At 41.7% G+C, this 15,069-nt stretch overlaps 1 protein-coding gene across 27 annotated transcripts in view; it reads right to left on the bottom strand.

Annotated features, from left to right (window-relative positions):
• ADGRL3 (adhesion G protein-coupled receptor L3) overlaps positions 1-15,069 on the bottom strand; it is a 492,252-nt gene that overhangs the window by 196,258 nt on the left and 280,925 nt on the right. For all 27 annotated transcript variants that reach the window (XM_038134649.1, XM_038134653.1, XM_038134633.1 and 24 more), the window contains one exon: positions 13,763-13,872. In XM_038134649.1, coding sequence (XP_037990577.1) covers positions 13,763-13,872 — 110 coding nt within the window. The remainder of the gene's footprint in view (positions 1-13,762; positions 13,873-15,069) is intronic.

Below are 15,069 nucleotides of genomic sequence, written 5' to 3' on the forward strand. Positions count from 1 at the left end.
AAATAGGCACAAGCTTAAGGCAATATAGTTTCCAAGACTTTTGGTCCCATTTCTGAGGACTGCTACAGTTTATCTGGATTGCTCTTCAAGAGCCAGGCCTTTAGCCCCAAAAGCCTTTCACCTGCTGTGTTTAGAGCATTTATTTTAGTTTTTAAAATAAGGCAATGCAACAAATGGAGATTAAAAGAAAAAATGAAGGAATACACAGTATTTTCTGCAAAGCCTGGTATCTGACAAAGCCCTCATCAACATCATCATGATGTACCTTGATCTCTGGCTACAGCCAGTCCTTTGCAGCAACATTGCACAAACTTCTTGAAACTTCAAGTAACAAGTTTTGCAGAAATTCCCTGTCCCAAGGACCCTTGGGAAAGGCTGATCGATAGTTGTGCCGCAAACACAAATTTCACCCTTGCCCAGACAGGTGCGGCTCCCAGCAAGCTGAGAAAGAGTAGGATCCTCTTACACTGGAACTGGTGTTTGCACACAGTTTTCCATCATGCAATATTTCATGGTCTTCGTTTTTTGGTTATCGAAATAGGATGTTATCCAACAAGTGGAGGGGAAGGCAAGGTCAGGGATTTGGTTCCCATCTCTGAAGTGGCAGTTAAAGCTGCTGAGCAGCATGTGTTTCTTGTTTGAAACGTATCACTTATTCTTATAAACAATAATATATACCATCTGTTGCAGCCATTCATAATTGATAAGATTTGGGCTGTGTTTGACTGCAAAAACCCATTTCCACATCAGCGTAGATGTTCAGATGAAAAAGTGTTGCAAAGCAATTTGTTTGAGCTTTCTTACCACACATAACACCACCAATGTCCAACTGTCTCCAGGCACTCACATGGGGCTCTGGAAACCCCATTTATCATTTCACTAGGAAGCATCAGCATCTTCCCATGGCAGAAATGCTTTATCATAAGTTGGAATGACCATCTAGAGTCCAAGTGTTCAACCACTTCAGGGCTGACCAAAAACCAAAGTTTTATATTAAGGAAGTATTGTCCAAATGCTTCCTAAACATTGGCCGGCGTGGGGTATCAAACACCCCCTCCAGGAAGCCTCCTCCAGTGCTGGACCTTCTCAGCAAAGAAATGCTTCCTAATGCCAAGACTGAACTTCCTCAGGCACTCATTGAACCATTCCAATGTGTCCAATCACTGGATCCCAGGGAGCAGAGCTCAGCACCTCTCTCTAACATATCCTTTCCTCAGGAATCTATAGAGAGCAACGAGGCTGTCACTTGAACTCTTTTTCTCCAAACTTGACAAATCCCAAGTTCTCAGAGGCTCTTCATAGGAGCAGTCTTCCATCCCTTTCACTGCCTTTGTTGCCCTCCTTTGGATGTATTAGAGCACCCTAATATCCTTTTTATATTGTGGGGTCCAGAACTGCACACAGGACTCAAGGTGGAGGCTGCATCAACGCTTAGTACAGTGGGACAATCACCTTTTTTGTATGGCTGGTTGTGCTGTGTTTGATGCACCCCAGCATGGGGATTGTCCTCTGGGCTGCCAGGGCACTCTCTGCTGGCTCACACTGAGCTGCTGTCAACCATCATCCCCAGATCCCCTTCTGCAGAGCTGCCATTCCCCCATACCAGGCAAAGAATCCAGCAATTGTTATTGCCAAATTTTGTCCCATTAATCATTGCCTGATGCTCCAATCTATCTGTACTCCCTCTGCAATGCCTCTCATCACTCAAGAGAGTTAAAAGCAACTCCCAGTCTGGGATCATCAGCAAACTTGCTAATAGTGCATTCCCATCCTGTATCCAGATCTTTGATCCACTAGGCAAATGACCTTGTCATAGAAGAATACCAAATTATTTAAACAGGGATCTGCCTATGTGAACCCAGGCTGACTGTGCCTGGCAACTAGACTATTCTTTAAATGCCTGTCAATCGTACCCCTCTACAATCTACTTCATAACTTGCCAGGAACTGGGGTTAGACTAACAGTCCTTCTTATAAATTGGAATAACATTAGCTACCTTCAAGTGAGCAGGGACCTCCCCAGACTCTCAAAATACTTGATAAACGATCAACAGGGGTCTTGCCATAACATCTGCTAGTTCCATCAGCACTCTGGGATGATTTCCACCAAGGACTGCAGACTTGTCAACATTAGGCTGATGCAGCTGGTCCCTTACAGTTTCACAAAAGGAAGTCACTGCTTATGGACCTCCAGCTGAAAGGACCAGGCAGCCCAAGGCCTACCAGGATTATTAAAGAATTAGGGAACAAAAACCGAATAACATTGAATGGCTCCACTTCACCTCCATTAGAGGGGTGATCACCTTAAAGAAGTACCACTCACAGTGTTTTCTTTAGACCTTCTCTTGCTATTAAAGTACTTTTTAAAAAGCTTTGTATTATCTGCCACAACACTGGCTAGTTTCAACTCTGATTGAGATTTGGCCTTTCCTGTCTCCTCCCTGCATGCCCAAACCACAGCTCTGTGACCTTCCTTTTACCAAGGCAAAATGTGAATGATTGTTTTTGTGTACTCTAGAACTGGCTTGAGACTTTGTTAGCCACTTAATTTCGTTTCTGAGACAAGATGGCAGAAGGGAACAGTCCTCTTTGAGAAAGAAACACTTTTCCTTTTCTCTGGAAATCTCTCCATATTATCATCACTGCACCACGAATTTCTCCCAAATGTGAAGGCTCAAACTCATGCTGTTTAATAAGCAAGGCTGCACTGATTTAAATACTGTCCAATTTCACTCTCTGCATCCAAATTCCCTCCAACTCAACAAGAAAACTCCCAAGTGTTTCAGTGAGCTCTCATCAAAGGCATGTGCTGAAAGACAACTACTATAGCTCTATTAAGACTGTTTAAAAAAACCAGAAAATACTGTCCAAAACTTAAGACATTATTTTAACTTAAACATGACAATTGAATCAGGTCGTATTTTTAATGGATTCTATTAGAAACACTGACTTTTTGTTTTCAAAGTACCAGCCACAGAACGTAGATTTGTCACTTTCTGGTAATTACTAATATCCTCCCCCACCACAGTCATCTGGAACATATTTAATTATTGACTTCATTGGAAATGTACATGGCACATGCTCACTCTTCTGAGTAAGTCTTTAAATGGACAAAGGGTTATTTGTTTCTCCTCTGAAACCCCAGCCTGAGCACATAAAGGACCCCCCAAATTAGGCTTCTGTTAGTTGCATACACCACATATAAGATGCAAACACACAGGCTGACATCCATCAAACCTCTAAGCACATGCCCGGCTGGGAGCGTCCCAGTGGTGCCAATGGGAAAGGCCAAGTGAAACCAGGGTTACAAACTGTGCCTTGTACAAACATCCAAATTTATCCCTGCTTTACAGCTTGTGCCTCTGCATCTCATGCCATGGTCGGCATCAGAGCTGGCTCAAGTGTGCCTGTGGAATAGGAGCATCTTTGCTGCATTTTAGTAGCTGCTGCCTCCACACCTTCAGCTCCATACTGATTACTGACTGAAAAAGCTTTCCTGTTTCAGGCACTGCCAAACCTGAGTGTAAATACCCAAAGCAGCAGCAGGATATAAATGTGATTATATTGAAGAAGGACTAATTTCAGCCTGTGATAAAGAAAAGACCACCAGTAGAGATACAGTGTAATTTCATACCAAAGAGAGTCACCAGCCACTCCATTCTGCTCTCTCACACAAGGCTAGACTATGAAACTAATTTATCTTACAATTTCAATGTTTTGAGCCGCGTCTTACTAATAAAAAAATACCTCCAACATCATCTATACATTGTTTCCTGATTTTTCTTCTCAAAGTCAAATACTCAAGCTCAAGTCTGCATTTGCTCCATGGGCTTTACATTCCTTCCACCCCTTCCGTTTTGCTGCAGAAACATGGAACCATCTTTTAGGGCTGCATTCAGAATAGCACTTAAATGCACAATTTGCTGCTTTAAATAGTAACATAGGTGGAATGACGCCAGAGTGTTTCCTATACAGACATTAAACGTAGATTTCCAGGGAAGCTCAGCTTTCATTAGGGCACCTAAATATAATAGACTCATTTTCAAAATCCCAAGAGCACAATAGTTCCTGTTCTGTTTAGTAGAACCATTATTTTGCAGATCTGAAGATCTGAGGTTTTGGAAGCTTTCAGGTGCGTGAGTGTGCATCTGTGTGGTCCTGCAAGCCATTGCAAAGGATGAAATGGAAAAATGTGAGATTATTAATTTTTAAAGAAATAAAAAGGACAAGGCCCCGACGCTGCCTCTCCTGGGATAAAAAGAAAGGACTCAGCTGGATTACGTGGTGACATGCCAGCCCCAGCTGCACCAGCATGTGCACTCCAGCAAAGGACAAGACAATAGTTCCACTCACAGACACTGTTCAAGACACACAAGAGAGAAGAGGGAAAAAAAAACAAAAAAAAAAAAACCAAAAAAAAACCCCAAACCAGAGTTAATGAGGTGCAGCTGAATAATACCTTCATAAAAGCAGAGAGAGAAACCAGGTAGACGTCATCTGCAAGGTAAATTAAAATTATACATCTCTGAGGATTATCAGTGAAAATTGAGATCTGGAAGGGAATTTGCTTTTGATATTGGAAGGGATAAATACCCACTGTAAATCTTTTTATGTGGGCTTGTAGAGCGGGACAGAGAAATTAAAGATAAATGAGATTAAGGCATTTTTTAAAACTACATTAGACATTTTTAAGTTACCCATGGAGTAAAAAAGGACTTTGGAGGAGGAGATTAGTTTAGACTCTCAACAATACATTCATCTGTGAAATCAACTGGAATAAATCTTTTCTAATCTGAACTGGTCATCATTCCACTTCCCCCCCCCCCAAAAAAAAGAAAAAAAAAAAAAAAGACACACCTCGAAAAGCCCTTTAGAACATTTCCACATAGTCTGGCAATCAGCCTAGGTAAATCACATGCCATTACTATTTTTAGATAAGAAACTTCTAGAAATAAGTTGCAGGATTTTGTTTGGTGTTTTGTTTTTCAAAAGGATACCCTGGGGAAGGCCCTTTTGCCTTAGTCTTCCACAATTCCTCCCATTTTACTCCTCTTGGAAACAGAAGCTAACAAAAATCAAGTACTATGCAGTCCATGTTTGTCTCCTTTTCCAGAGTTGAGGTGCATACAACCACTGTGGTTTCATGCAGGCCGATATTGTTAAAAGTTGACTGGAAATGTTGTTAGGAAGAAAAGTGGAGGAAATGAGGGAACGAAGTAATACATTCAGATGTATTTGGCTCTCTTCCTGGGAGCCCTTTTAATATAAAGAAACTCAACGAAGTTGTATTTTTAGATCTGGAAAGATGCGTTTTTGTCTTTCACACACTAAAGGGATTTGCCTTAATATACTCAAATTTCCCCCCTCCCTCCGCCTCCCTCATGTGCTAGAAGAAATGAACTTCAATCCTCAATTTAGCCACTGGATACACATATTCTGTTCTCCCTATTGGCCAGAATAAAACCCAATAAATGTATTTCATTTCTTTTGTGGATTTATAATAGCACCTGGCAAGGATGGTCTTAATCTCCTTACACTGCTTGCACCAATGAAAGAAACCTTTGCAATACTTCTTGCAAGAGAAATTAAAGGAAAATAGGAATAAAACCTGGAAATATAAATATTATTTCCATGAAGATCTGTTATGAAACATATGAAATCCATATCAATGTCTCCAGAGGGTGCTTGGCATAATAGTACAATTTAGGCAATAGGTTATTAAAATGGAAAGAAATATATATTTCCCTTAATGATGACAGAATTGTTCAGAGACAATTGGGAAGTGTGGGGTCATGCTTAGGCAGCAAATTGGTGGCAAATATCTACAAGTGTCATGTCAGAAAGAGTTGAAAAACACGGCTTGGTACAGATGACCTAAAGCCAGTGGGGTTCTTCCCATTGGTGCTACAGAAAAGGGTTTGCAGGGGTCAGGCTGCCAGGTTTTGTCAGCATTTTTATTAAGGTACAAATCTATTTCAAGCACAAAACTATTTCAGATACTACAAAGATGTCTCACTATTAGATATGGAACCATCAGCTGAGAAGGTGGGAGGACTGCAGCCTATTACTTTATTGAAGAATATCCCATATTTTCATTCTTCTTTCTATGCAGTATTGGCTACAATTCCCTTTTTGGCTGCAACAATATCAGTTATTTACTATGCTAGAAATGGGTGTGACAAAGATGAGTTTCTTGAAAAAAGCTAATGAATTCAGACAGCCTCAGGTTACCAGGAACCTGACCCAAAGTTTGCTGACACTGAAAGAAAGTTTCTCTGCAATTTAATGACCTCTGATTCAGACTCAAAGGCCAAAGGCAGATGGGCAACAGATTGAAAGATTTTAAACACCTTTTAGTTTAAATGAGTAGAACCAAACCAAACCGATACACTTTCTCACTAAAAATTCAGCTGCTATGGGTCAGGATTGGAAAGGAATAAATAGTGCACAGAAGTCACACAAGGAATTAAGTTACCCCCTTACATTCATAATCTTCATAAAATAACTTACACTACGCATCACAGTTTTCCACCTTCAACTTCCATAATAAACCAATTATAGAGGCCCTCAGGAGAACTGACAGGGCTCTATATCAAGAAAAACAGCCTATGAGAGAAACACATAACAGACCTACCTACACTAAATTCTTTGACTTATTTAAAGTCTGGGTCTCCACAGTGCAAATTTTCTGAGTGAAGTGATGGTGGGGAGAGATGTGAATTTTGCCTCTTGTGCTCTACCACAGAAACCTTTTTCTATATTCTTAAAAAAAACAAAACAAAACAAAACATTTTCTCCCAGCTGTACAAGCTTAAAAATATAATAAAAATATCAACAAATGTGCAATCAAGCATCCCATGATCATCTGAGAAGTTCACAGGTTGCCCAGGCTGTACCACACTCCAGCTCTCATCCACTACAGCGTCTCAAACCCCAAGGAGTTGAGCACAGCATTGTGGTGACTTTTCTGATAAAGAGAGCTTGTGCAACTCCAAGACATATGGGAGCAAAACCTGTTGCTCGTGGAGATTTCCAAAACCAATGCATGTTTTAAAGACAGAATGCATCACTGCATGGAGGCATTTCAACACTTCAGCCTGGGACTAGAGAGCAGCGAGCTGGTTCAGGAGGTAATCAGCTAAACACTCAGGAAAGAGCAAGAGGAAAAAAAAATACTTCTCACTAAAAGGCTCATGCTGGCATGGGTAGAAGATATGAAGAATGTCCTCTACCTAGAGGAAAGGACAGAGATGACAGGAGCCAGCAGAAGCTGGCTCTTCATAGAAGCGTGCTGGAACTCAGATACGCACCAGGCAGTGATGGCCTCCTACTATGGAGATTGCCTAACATGCATCTAACTTCTCCCCACAAGAAAATAATCCATGATGTTCCTCGTGACAGCAGACCTTCAAACCAGTATGCATTACAGACACAGTGGAAACCACCTAACTTCCTTATTTTAAGCCAAACTCATCTCATATTCAAAAATTAACCATGTTGCCATTTATTTCAGTGTGCCTTACTAAAATGTTCATTTCCCTTTGTATCAGGCTACTTCGTGTTTTCAAATACCTTTATTTCCCTAGTTCTTAGCTTTCCTTCCCTTCTTGAACATTATGCATACAACTATTCAGATAGGTCAGCCTGCAGATTGGCAAAGGCCCAAATTATCAGGTTATTTTAACTACGAGTGCTTTCCAATGGGCTGTTGTGTAGGTGCACTCTCCCCACAAACACACAGTAAAAGAAGACTGATAAGGGAAGCAATCTATTCTTTATTTCTGCCTCTCTGGATTAAAAAATAAAAAAAAACAAACAAACAAACAAAAAAAAAACAAACTAGCAAGCAAAGCTGGGAATTTCAGTGAATACAAAAGAAAAATAGGCTTTTTGACTGCAATGCCAGGAAATTGTAAGCACTGGAAGAAAGGCAATTTGTCAGCAGGAGACAAAGATTCTCTGCTCATAATAATAATCACAATAGATAGTTATGTCTGCTGTTGGGTTTTTGGTTTGGGGGTTTTCTCGTTTGTTTTTCCTTTGGTTTTACTTATTCTTCCCAACCCATGCACAAAAATAATGTATTTAACAAATAAAACAAAGGAGGCCTGGCTTCAGGAGGGAATTCACACATAACTGGCCAAAATGCCAACAGTCAGGCCTAATCCCTTGGGAACATTTGCCATTTTCCCTGCTGGGCCTTGAGGGACCAAATTCTCTTGGGAGAAAACAAAAACAAAGCAAACATAAAAACCCAGGGCAAAAGCAAACAGAGAAGCTGCAAGTTCATTTGTTTAACAAAACACAGCACTGCTCTCAGTGGGCAAACACTGCTTCTCTACCGATGGAGAAGGCAGCAAGAAAACACAGAGGGAAAGCCTAGAGGCCACATAATGGCCTTACAGCACTCCAGAAATAATTAAGAACTGTATTCTTGGGAAAAGTGGTCTCATTAAACTGTTTTCAGATTGCAATTTTGTCCCATCTTCCCCCTTCTCTATCCCTTTCTACCAAGAATCTTAGAGCAATGAAAATATCGGTTTGCTTTCTAGTGCTTGTATTCTCTTAAAAATGTCATTATTCAATTATCTGTCTATTCACTGGCCCTAAGGTCCAGCAGAGCAGATATTGTGCACCTTCATTTAATGTTTTTAAATGCACTTCAGTCCACTTGTGATACAATAAAACTTTATTGAATTCTGTTCCCACATCACACTTACCATCCCCTCACTTTTATTGATACGTGAGCCCATCTACTCTTCTATCAGCAATAAAAGGAATATTTCTAGCAAGGCTATGACCTTTTCTTCCAGCACTGCAGCAACTAGGAAATGTGATTTCAGCTTCCATGTTTAAAAAGAAAAAAAAAGTCCTAAGAAAACAAAGGATGAAATATGCTCATGTGCTGTTTTTTTTTTCCTCCCTTCCTCTTGTTAGTATTAAAGAAGAAGGAAATTCTCTCTAAGCACCAGAAATGTGTGGTGCCTTCACATTAGCCCACACAGAAAGAAACAGAATGGAAAGAAAGAACAATTCATTCTTCCCTGGAAGCCATGAGCATCTTTCCCTTGCAAGAAACATCCCTTTGAACAGATCTCCCCAATATTAAAAGCTGATGGAAGACTGGTGGCCTGGGTGTGAGGCAGGTTATCATCACAGTGGGATATGCCATGCCTGAGGCACCCTCCTGCTGCTGCCATCCTTTGCATCAATGCAGAAATGGGCTTGTCCTCATTGAGTCACCACCCTTTGGGCACTTTGCCCTATCCCATAGCTTAAATTTTCCAATTCCCTGTTTAGAAAACAGACTCCTTCTGAAGGACAAGAGTGCACAAGTTATTCTGTGACCTCCAAAACCTAGAGCCTAAGGGAACTGGGAGCTCAGGATAAACTGAAGGTAAATCTGACTCAGATACATCTAAATCCTCTTTTCAACACTGTGCTAGATCCTTGGGAGCCTGTAAGTTTGTCTCTACAGGGAAATGAACAGAAGAAAGCATTCCAAAATACCTCCGGTGCTTTCAACTCATACCATTTTCAAAACCCAAATAAAAACTAAATGCAGACAATCCCTAAATTTCAGTCTAAGCCAGTGAACAATAGCTGCTCACATCCTGGAATTTCCCCCTCTTCTGATCTGGAGTGCCACCCGTGAAGGGCAGTGCCACTGCCATGTCCCATGGAGCACATGTGCTCGAGAGAGAAAAGGCAGCCTCAACTGGGTTGTTCACTCCATTCCTCCTTCTCCAAAATACCTGCAGAAGTATTAAAACATGGATGGTTTGAGCTGTGAAGTGTCACGTACATACAGAGGTGGTACTAGCAAAACCAAAGGCTGGGTTTGGGTTTCTCATGTTATTGACAGAAAATGTGTCTGATGAGTGACAACTAGCTGGGCAGCTCTCCCAACACCACTGCTCCTGCAAAACTGGGCTCTCTTGCTGGCCACCGGTCTCATGTACAGCTTTGGATAAAACACTCATCTGTTTTCTGCACTGGCTCATGAGTAAAACAGGAAGGCCTTTAGCATATAAAAAGGTGAAATAAGAAAAAATTCACTCTTAGATGTACTGGCACCATGACAACAGGATTGTACAAGCACCAGAAGATGATAGTGAAGTGCTTCTGCAATAAGAGTGTTGACCTAGCTTTACAAAACCACCTCCACCACTGCTGTTCCCATTACCCATTTAACTCTGCTCTGTAAAGGGAGAAGGGCAGAGGGAAGGAATGCAGTAGGAAACAATAGAGTAATGGATCAAGGGGACCCTCACCATGTCAGGTTTCTCATACTCACACACAGCACAAAACAGCTCAGTCACCTCTCCACAATGAAACGTCCACAGCTCCGGCAATGGCAGACTGCAGATTTGCAGCAGTACATATTCAGTTGAAAACCATGGAAAATCTCTCTTGGTCAGTAATTATTAAAAGCAAATTCAATTTAAGAAAAATGGAGTAGTAAATGAAGTATTTCAGAAGAAAAGGGGCAGTACCTACAGCAAGTATTTAGAGAAATACATGCCACATGCTAAGGCCTGCTTTGAGAAAGACAAAATTATTTGGATGATTTTTTCTGATACCAGAAAAATAGGACAACTGATGCCACTGAAGCCTGACAAATTAGGTCTGCTATCTTTTTACCAGGTGATTATCACCTACTTTTCACTGTCAGAGGGCAACCTAAGAAGCCCAGGTGTCCTGGAATGATTGTCCATTCTAGTAGAAGACTGCTGCTACCAGATAAAGCAACTACAGGATCAGGAATTTGAGGAGAGGACCGGGCTATCTGCATAATCATCTCTCATCTTGTCCACATGGTGAGAGTAACTGCAGCCTCACAAAACTCTCCTTGTCAGGGGTATCTAGTGAACACACAGGAATGCAATGTGTGGGGTAATGTAAAGGATATTTTACAATACATGAGCTGTTGAAGTTAAAGGACATTTGGATTTTCCCCCTCAGAGAGGAAAGGGGGATGATTTCCTCTAGAAAATTATATGAGATAGTGGTGGAAGAGTTAATAAATAAATAATAAAATCTCAAGAGAAACAGACTAATGAATGGAGTTTTAAATACTCCCTACTTTTTCTTTGGGGGAGCATATACACTAGCACTATACTGAGCACAAGTGCCTAAGGTCAGTCCTAACAACATCTGTTAAAGACGACTCCCAAATCCTCTCCTCTTGAGATGCACACCCTCCCTTCTGCTGCTCAGCCAACACGTGGGTAAACCCACTCTCTGTCCAAAAATAAAGAATAATTTCAAACTGTGAGGAGTAACCCATCCAACCAGACAAAGGCAAGCTGGAATGGCACACAAGTACAACTGCCTGCTGAAATATTAATTCCTTTATTATGCAACTGAGGTGCTCCTTTATCAGATGGCCATATGGCAGACCCCACCACTCACCACAGGCTGCCTGCACAGGGGCTGAGGCATGTGGGTTCAGTGACAGGAACTGACCTCTGACAATAACAGGGCAGAAAAGAAGGAACAGATTTCATCCACCAGGCGTGGCTTTGGTCCAGGCATGCCTTTGCTGACCTGCTTGCCCAGAGCTGACACCTTCCCCATCAATTTGGATGGCTTTCACTTATGGGACACTTGTGGGGCCCAGGTGGGGAACATCTATTTACAAAGTTAATCTGACCATTCTGAGGGAAGAAATAGAGGCTGCAGCAAAGCCAGGCAAAGACTGAGGCAGGGGAAGAATAAAATTGAGCTCTAGGCTTCCCATTCCATGTCAGCACATGAAGAGACACAGCTTGCCTGAACACAACCTAGTTCACTGGTGCTACACTGAATAACAACACATGAAGATTTGACCCAAAATTTCCTAGGTTACACACAACAACCTCAGAAGACTGGACCCTGTTTCATCATGTGCTCGCCCTTTGTCTTCCCCCCCTAACCCTACTTGCAGAGGCCCTATATTTGACTTGCAGAGGCCCTATATTTGATAGGAGGAAACTGCCCTCAAAGCTCCTACCTTAATTGCAAATGCAGCGTGTCAGCTGTCATCCTTCTCCTCCCTACATTCAGATCATTAAAAAAATACCCAGCCTCTACTGTACATTTATTACTGAGCAACCTCTCACAAGAGTTATTCTACTTCTTGTACACAGGGCAAATTAACACTTTGGGGTGTAATACTGACATACTGCCTTTCTCACAAGGCACCACTATTCCTCTTTGTTTTATGTGCAACAAAGGCTGTGGAGGGGTAGCAGGTAATGACTACTGCTTTACCAGCCCAGTCTCTGGAGGGAACAGCATACCCTCACGCAAATCATAAATCACAGGGAAATACAACCTGCTGTGATAAGTTGAAACCAATCTTCCCTAACCCTTTCCATGCACAGTGTTGTTTCTGAAATGAAAAGCCTCATTTAGAGTGGAATAACTCTAAACTATAATTTGGAGTATATTCTGCTTCATAGGGTAGATCCTAAGCCCTGATGTCAATCTTTCCATGAGTTTAATAGCTCACCCCATAAAAAGTATTCCATCGCTGCATTTAGAAGCTTCACAGTTTTGTTTAGAAAAAACAAATATGGACATACCGAGACTGTTGTCAGCAGAGTATCCAATCCCTCAACAGAGAGGTGCCCTTTACTCAGAGAGGTGGTCTTGGATTTTCACAGAAACCAAACACCACACAGTCTTTCCAGGCTGTGGCAGCAGGCAGGTGGCCACCTCCTGCCTGAGGGATGGGGACCACCCCAGGGGCTGTGAGCTCTGGTTTCCCCTCTGGACAGGGTGCCTGTCATTGCTCAGCCACGTCTGCTCTCCTGCAGCCCATGCTTGAGGAAACAAAGATGGTCTTAGTCCTCAAGCCAGACTCTGGGTTTCAGCAGATTGATGCCTCCTGCTGCTCCCTCAATACAACACTGTGGGTTGAAAGCATACATTCCCATACCAGCTTTATTATTTTGAGAGGTGTGCTACAATAAGCTTTGGCCTGCTCAAACAGAAAACCTGGAAATGGCACTGTTATTCACCACTCAGCTCTCTACAACTGCTAATAAAAAGTGCACTTCTCGTATTATCATTGCTATTTCCTTTCTCAGCTACGCCCTTTTTGGCAGGAGGGCCTTAACTGCATGTAACAAATTTGGTTTCTACAGAAAGCAAATTCTGAGGTACACAACTTTTTGTAGCTCTGAATTTTCCACTTGGCACATATTGCTGTCATCTCAGGTGACTGGCTTTCTACTCTCAGAAATTCAGTCTAAACGGCTCGCCTATAATTTGCCTTTGTAACTGTGGAAGCTTATAAATTTGTGTTTTTCTACCATCAAACATAAAATTACCCAAAACAATAGCTTCCTACCTCCTTGGTGATATAATACTGTATTTAAGACACTTGTCAAATGCCACCAATTACATGTTCATAGGTCAGTCGAAGCACACTGCTGTATGGTTACAAGCACAAACCTCTGTAAAAAGAAGCTGTAAGCCAGCAATAGCGCTTCACTCCTCTGGTCTGTTTTCTCTAATGGGGTTTCCCAAGTGTTTTCCAAAAGATGATATGTCACTGTTATGCTGTACAACATGGGAGAGTATTAGGATATTTTTAACCTAAGCACAAACCTGACACAGAGAACCATTTTTCATATCTTATCAGCTCAGTCTCATATGATGCACACGGTCTGCTTTACTTGCCCTTGAGCAACAAGAGACAAGCTCAAGGCCATCCCAATCTCCACAACAAATCTCTACTGAAATAACAAGTGCAAATACATCAGGATACATACTGTAAGGGACACACTCATACTGCACTTCCAGGTACTTGTAGGTCCCAGGGCACGGGTCTGGAAACACATCAGGGCCGGCAACAACCGCACACTGGGTCCGATTACTGCATCTGGAAAGCAACAAAGATGAGAGTCAGAAAGCAGACCAGACAGAAGGACAGGTCAAGAAGCTGAGTGGTCCCTGAAGTGTGAAAAAGATGCAGGAGCCAGGACTTCAGCATCGCCTGGGGAAGCTCAGCAGTGAGCATGCAGAGGCTGACGGCAAACATCAAGATCTTCGTCAGTTTATTATCAAAAGAGAAGAGACATGGTGGCACAACCCTTCCCCTCCAGGAGGTATTTCTTTAATACCAGCATCCTCACAAGTAAAATGCAAAGACTAAATCAACAACAGCAGCAAAAATAATCATTGCATGTTTTATAGCAGACATAATAATATGTTTTGCAACATTTTTATAAAGTGTTCCCACAAAACCAGTTATCTTTTATGTTTAATACTGCTTAAGCCAAAGCAAAGACTAGAAACAGCAACACTTGAGTGGGAGAAAAAAAATCACCAAATAGGCTGTCTAAAAACCAAAATAATGTTTTCATACAAGGCCTGTTAGAGAAACTTCCCAGTCTGATAATTCACAAGACACCATCCTTGTATTAGGCACAAACGGCTAAGCTTTATGCCATCATTCTGCCCAGCATGGATGCACCTCCTGAAATGAGGTACTTTTGCCAAAAAGCTTGTTCTCCATGAAGAAGACACAGAAGGAACTGACCCTGCCTGCTGCAGTGAGCATCTTTCAGCTTAAGAGCACACACACAGAGGTTGGGCTCTGCAAGATGCTCTTCCTGAGGCATAATACAGGTCCATGAGTGACTGACTTGTGCATGTGTAGAAACCCCACATTTGCCTCTGATTTCATGGGACAAACACCTAATGTACAATTGGTGATGCAAAAGTATTTAGTAAACAGTGATTCTATCATCGGCTTCTTTGTTTGTTTAATTTTTTTTTTAAAAAAAAGAGAGAGAAATATCATTAGTCTTTGATTTTTCTGCTCTTGTATGCCAGAAAGAGACCTCCTAAGGGCTAGACCACTGCATCTATTTTCTTTAAGATTCTGCCTCCTCTGACATGAAATGGGACCCCTGACCCTCCTGCTCTTCTGGCAGAAGCCGTGACATCCAGCACAGAATTCGTTTAGGTCTGCAGTGGAAATGCTTCATGTTTACCTGAAGCTACAGTTTGTCAGCCTTAATGCGGATTTTATTTGAGCCTGTAAATTAAAATTGATTCATTAGTGACTGCCTTA

This window comes from Motacilla alba, chromosome 4 (genome assembly GCF_015832195.1).
Source record: "Motacilla alba alba isolate MOTALB_02 chromosome 4, Motacilla_alba_V1.0_pri, whole genome shotgun sequence".
Classification (NCBI taxonomy): Eukaryota; Metazoa; Chordata; class Aves; order Passeriformes; family Motacillidae; genus Motacilla; species Motacilla alba.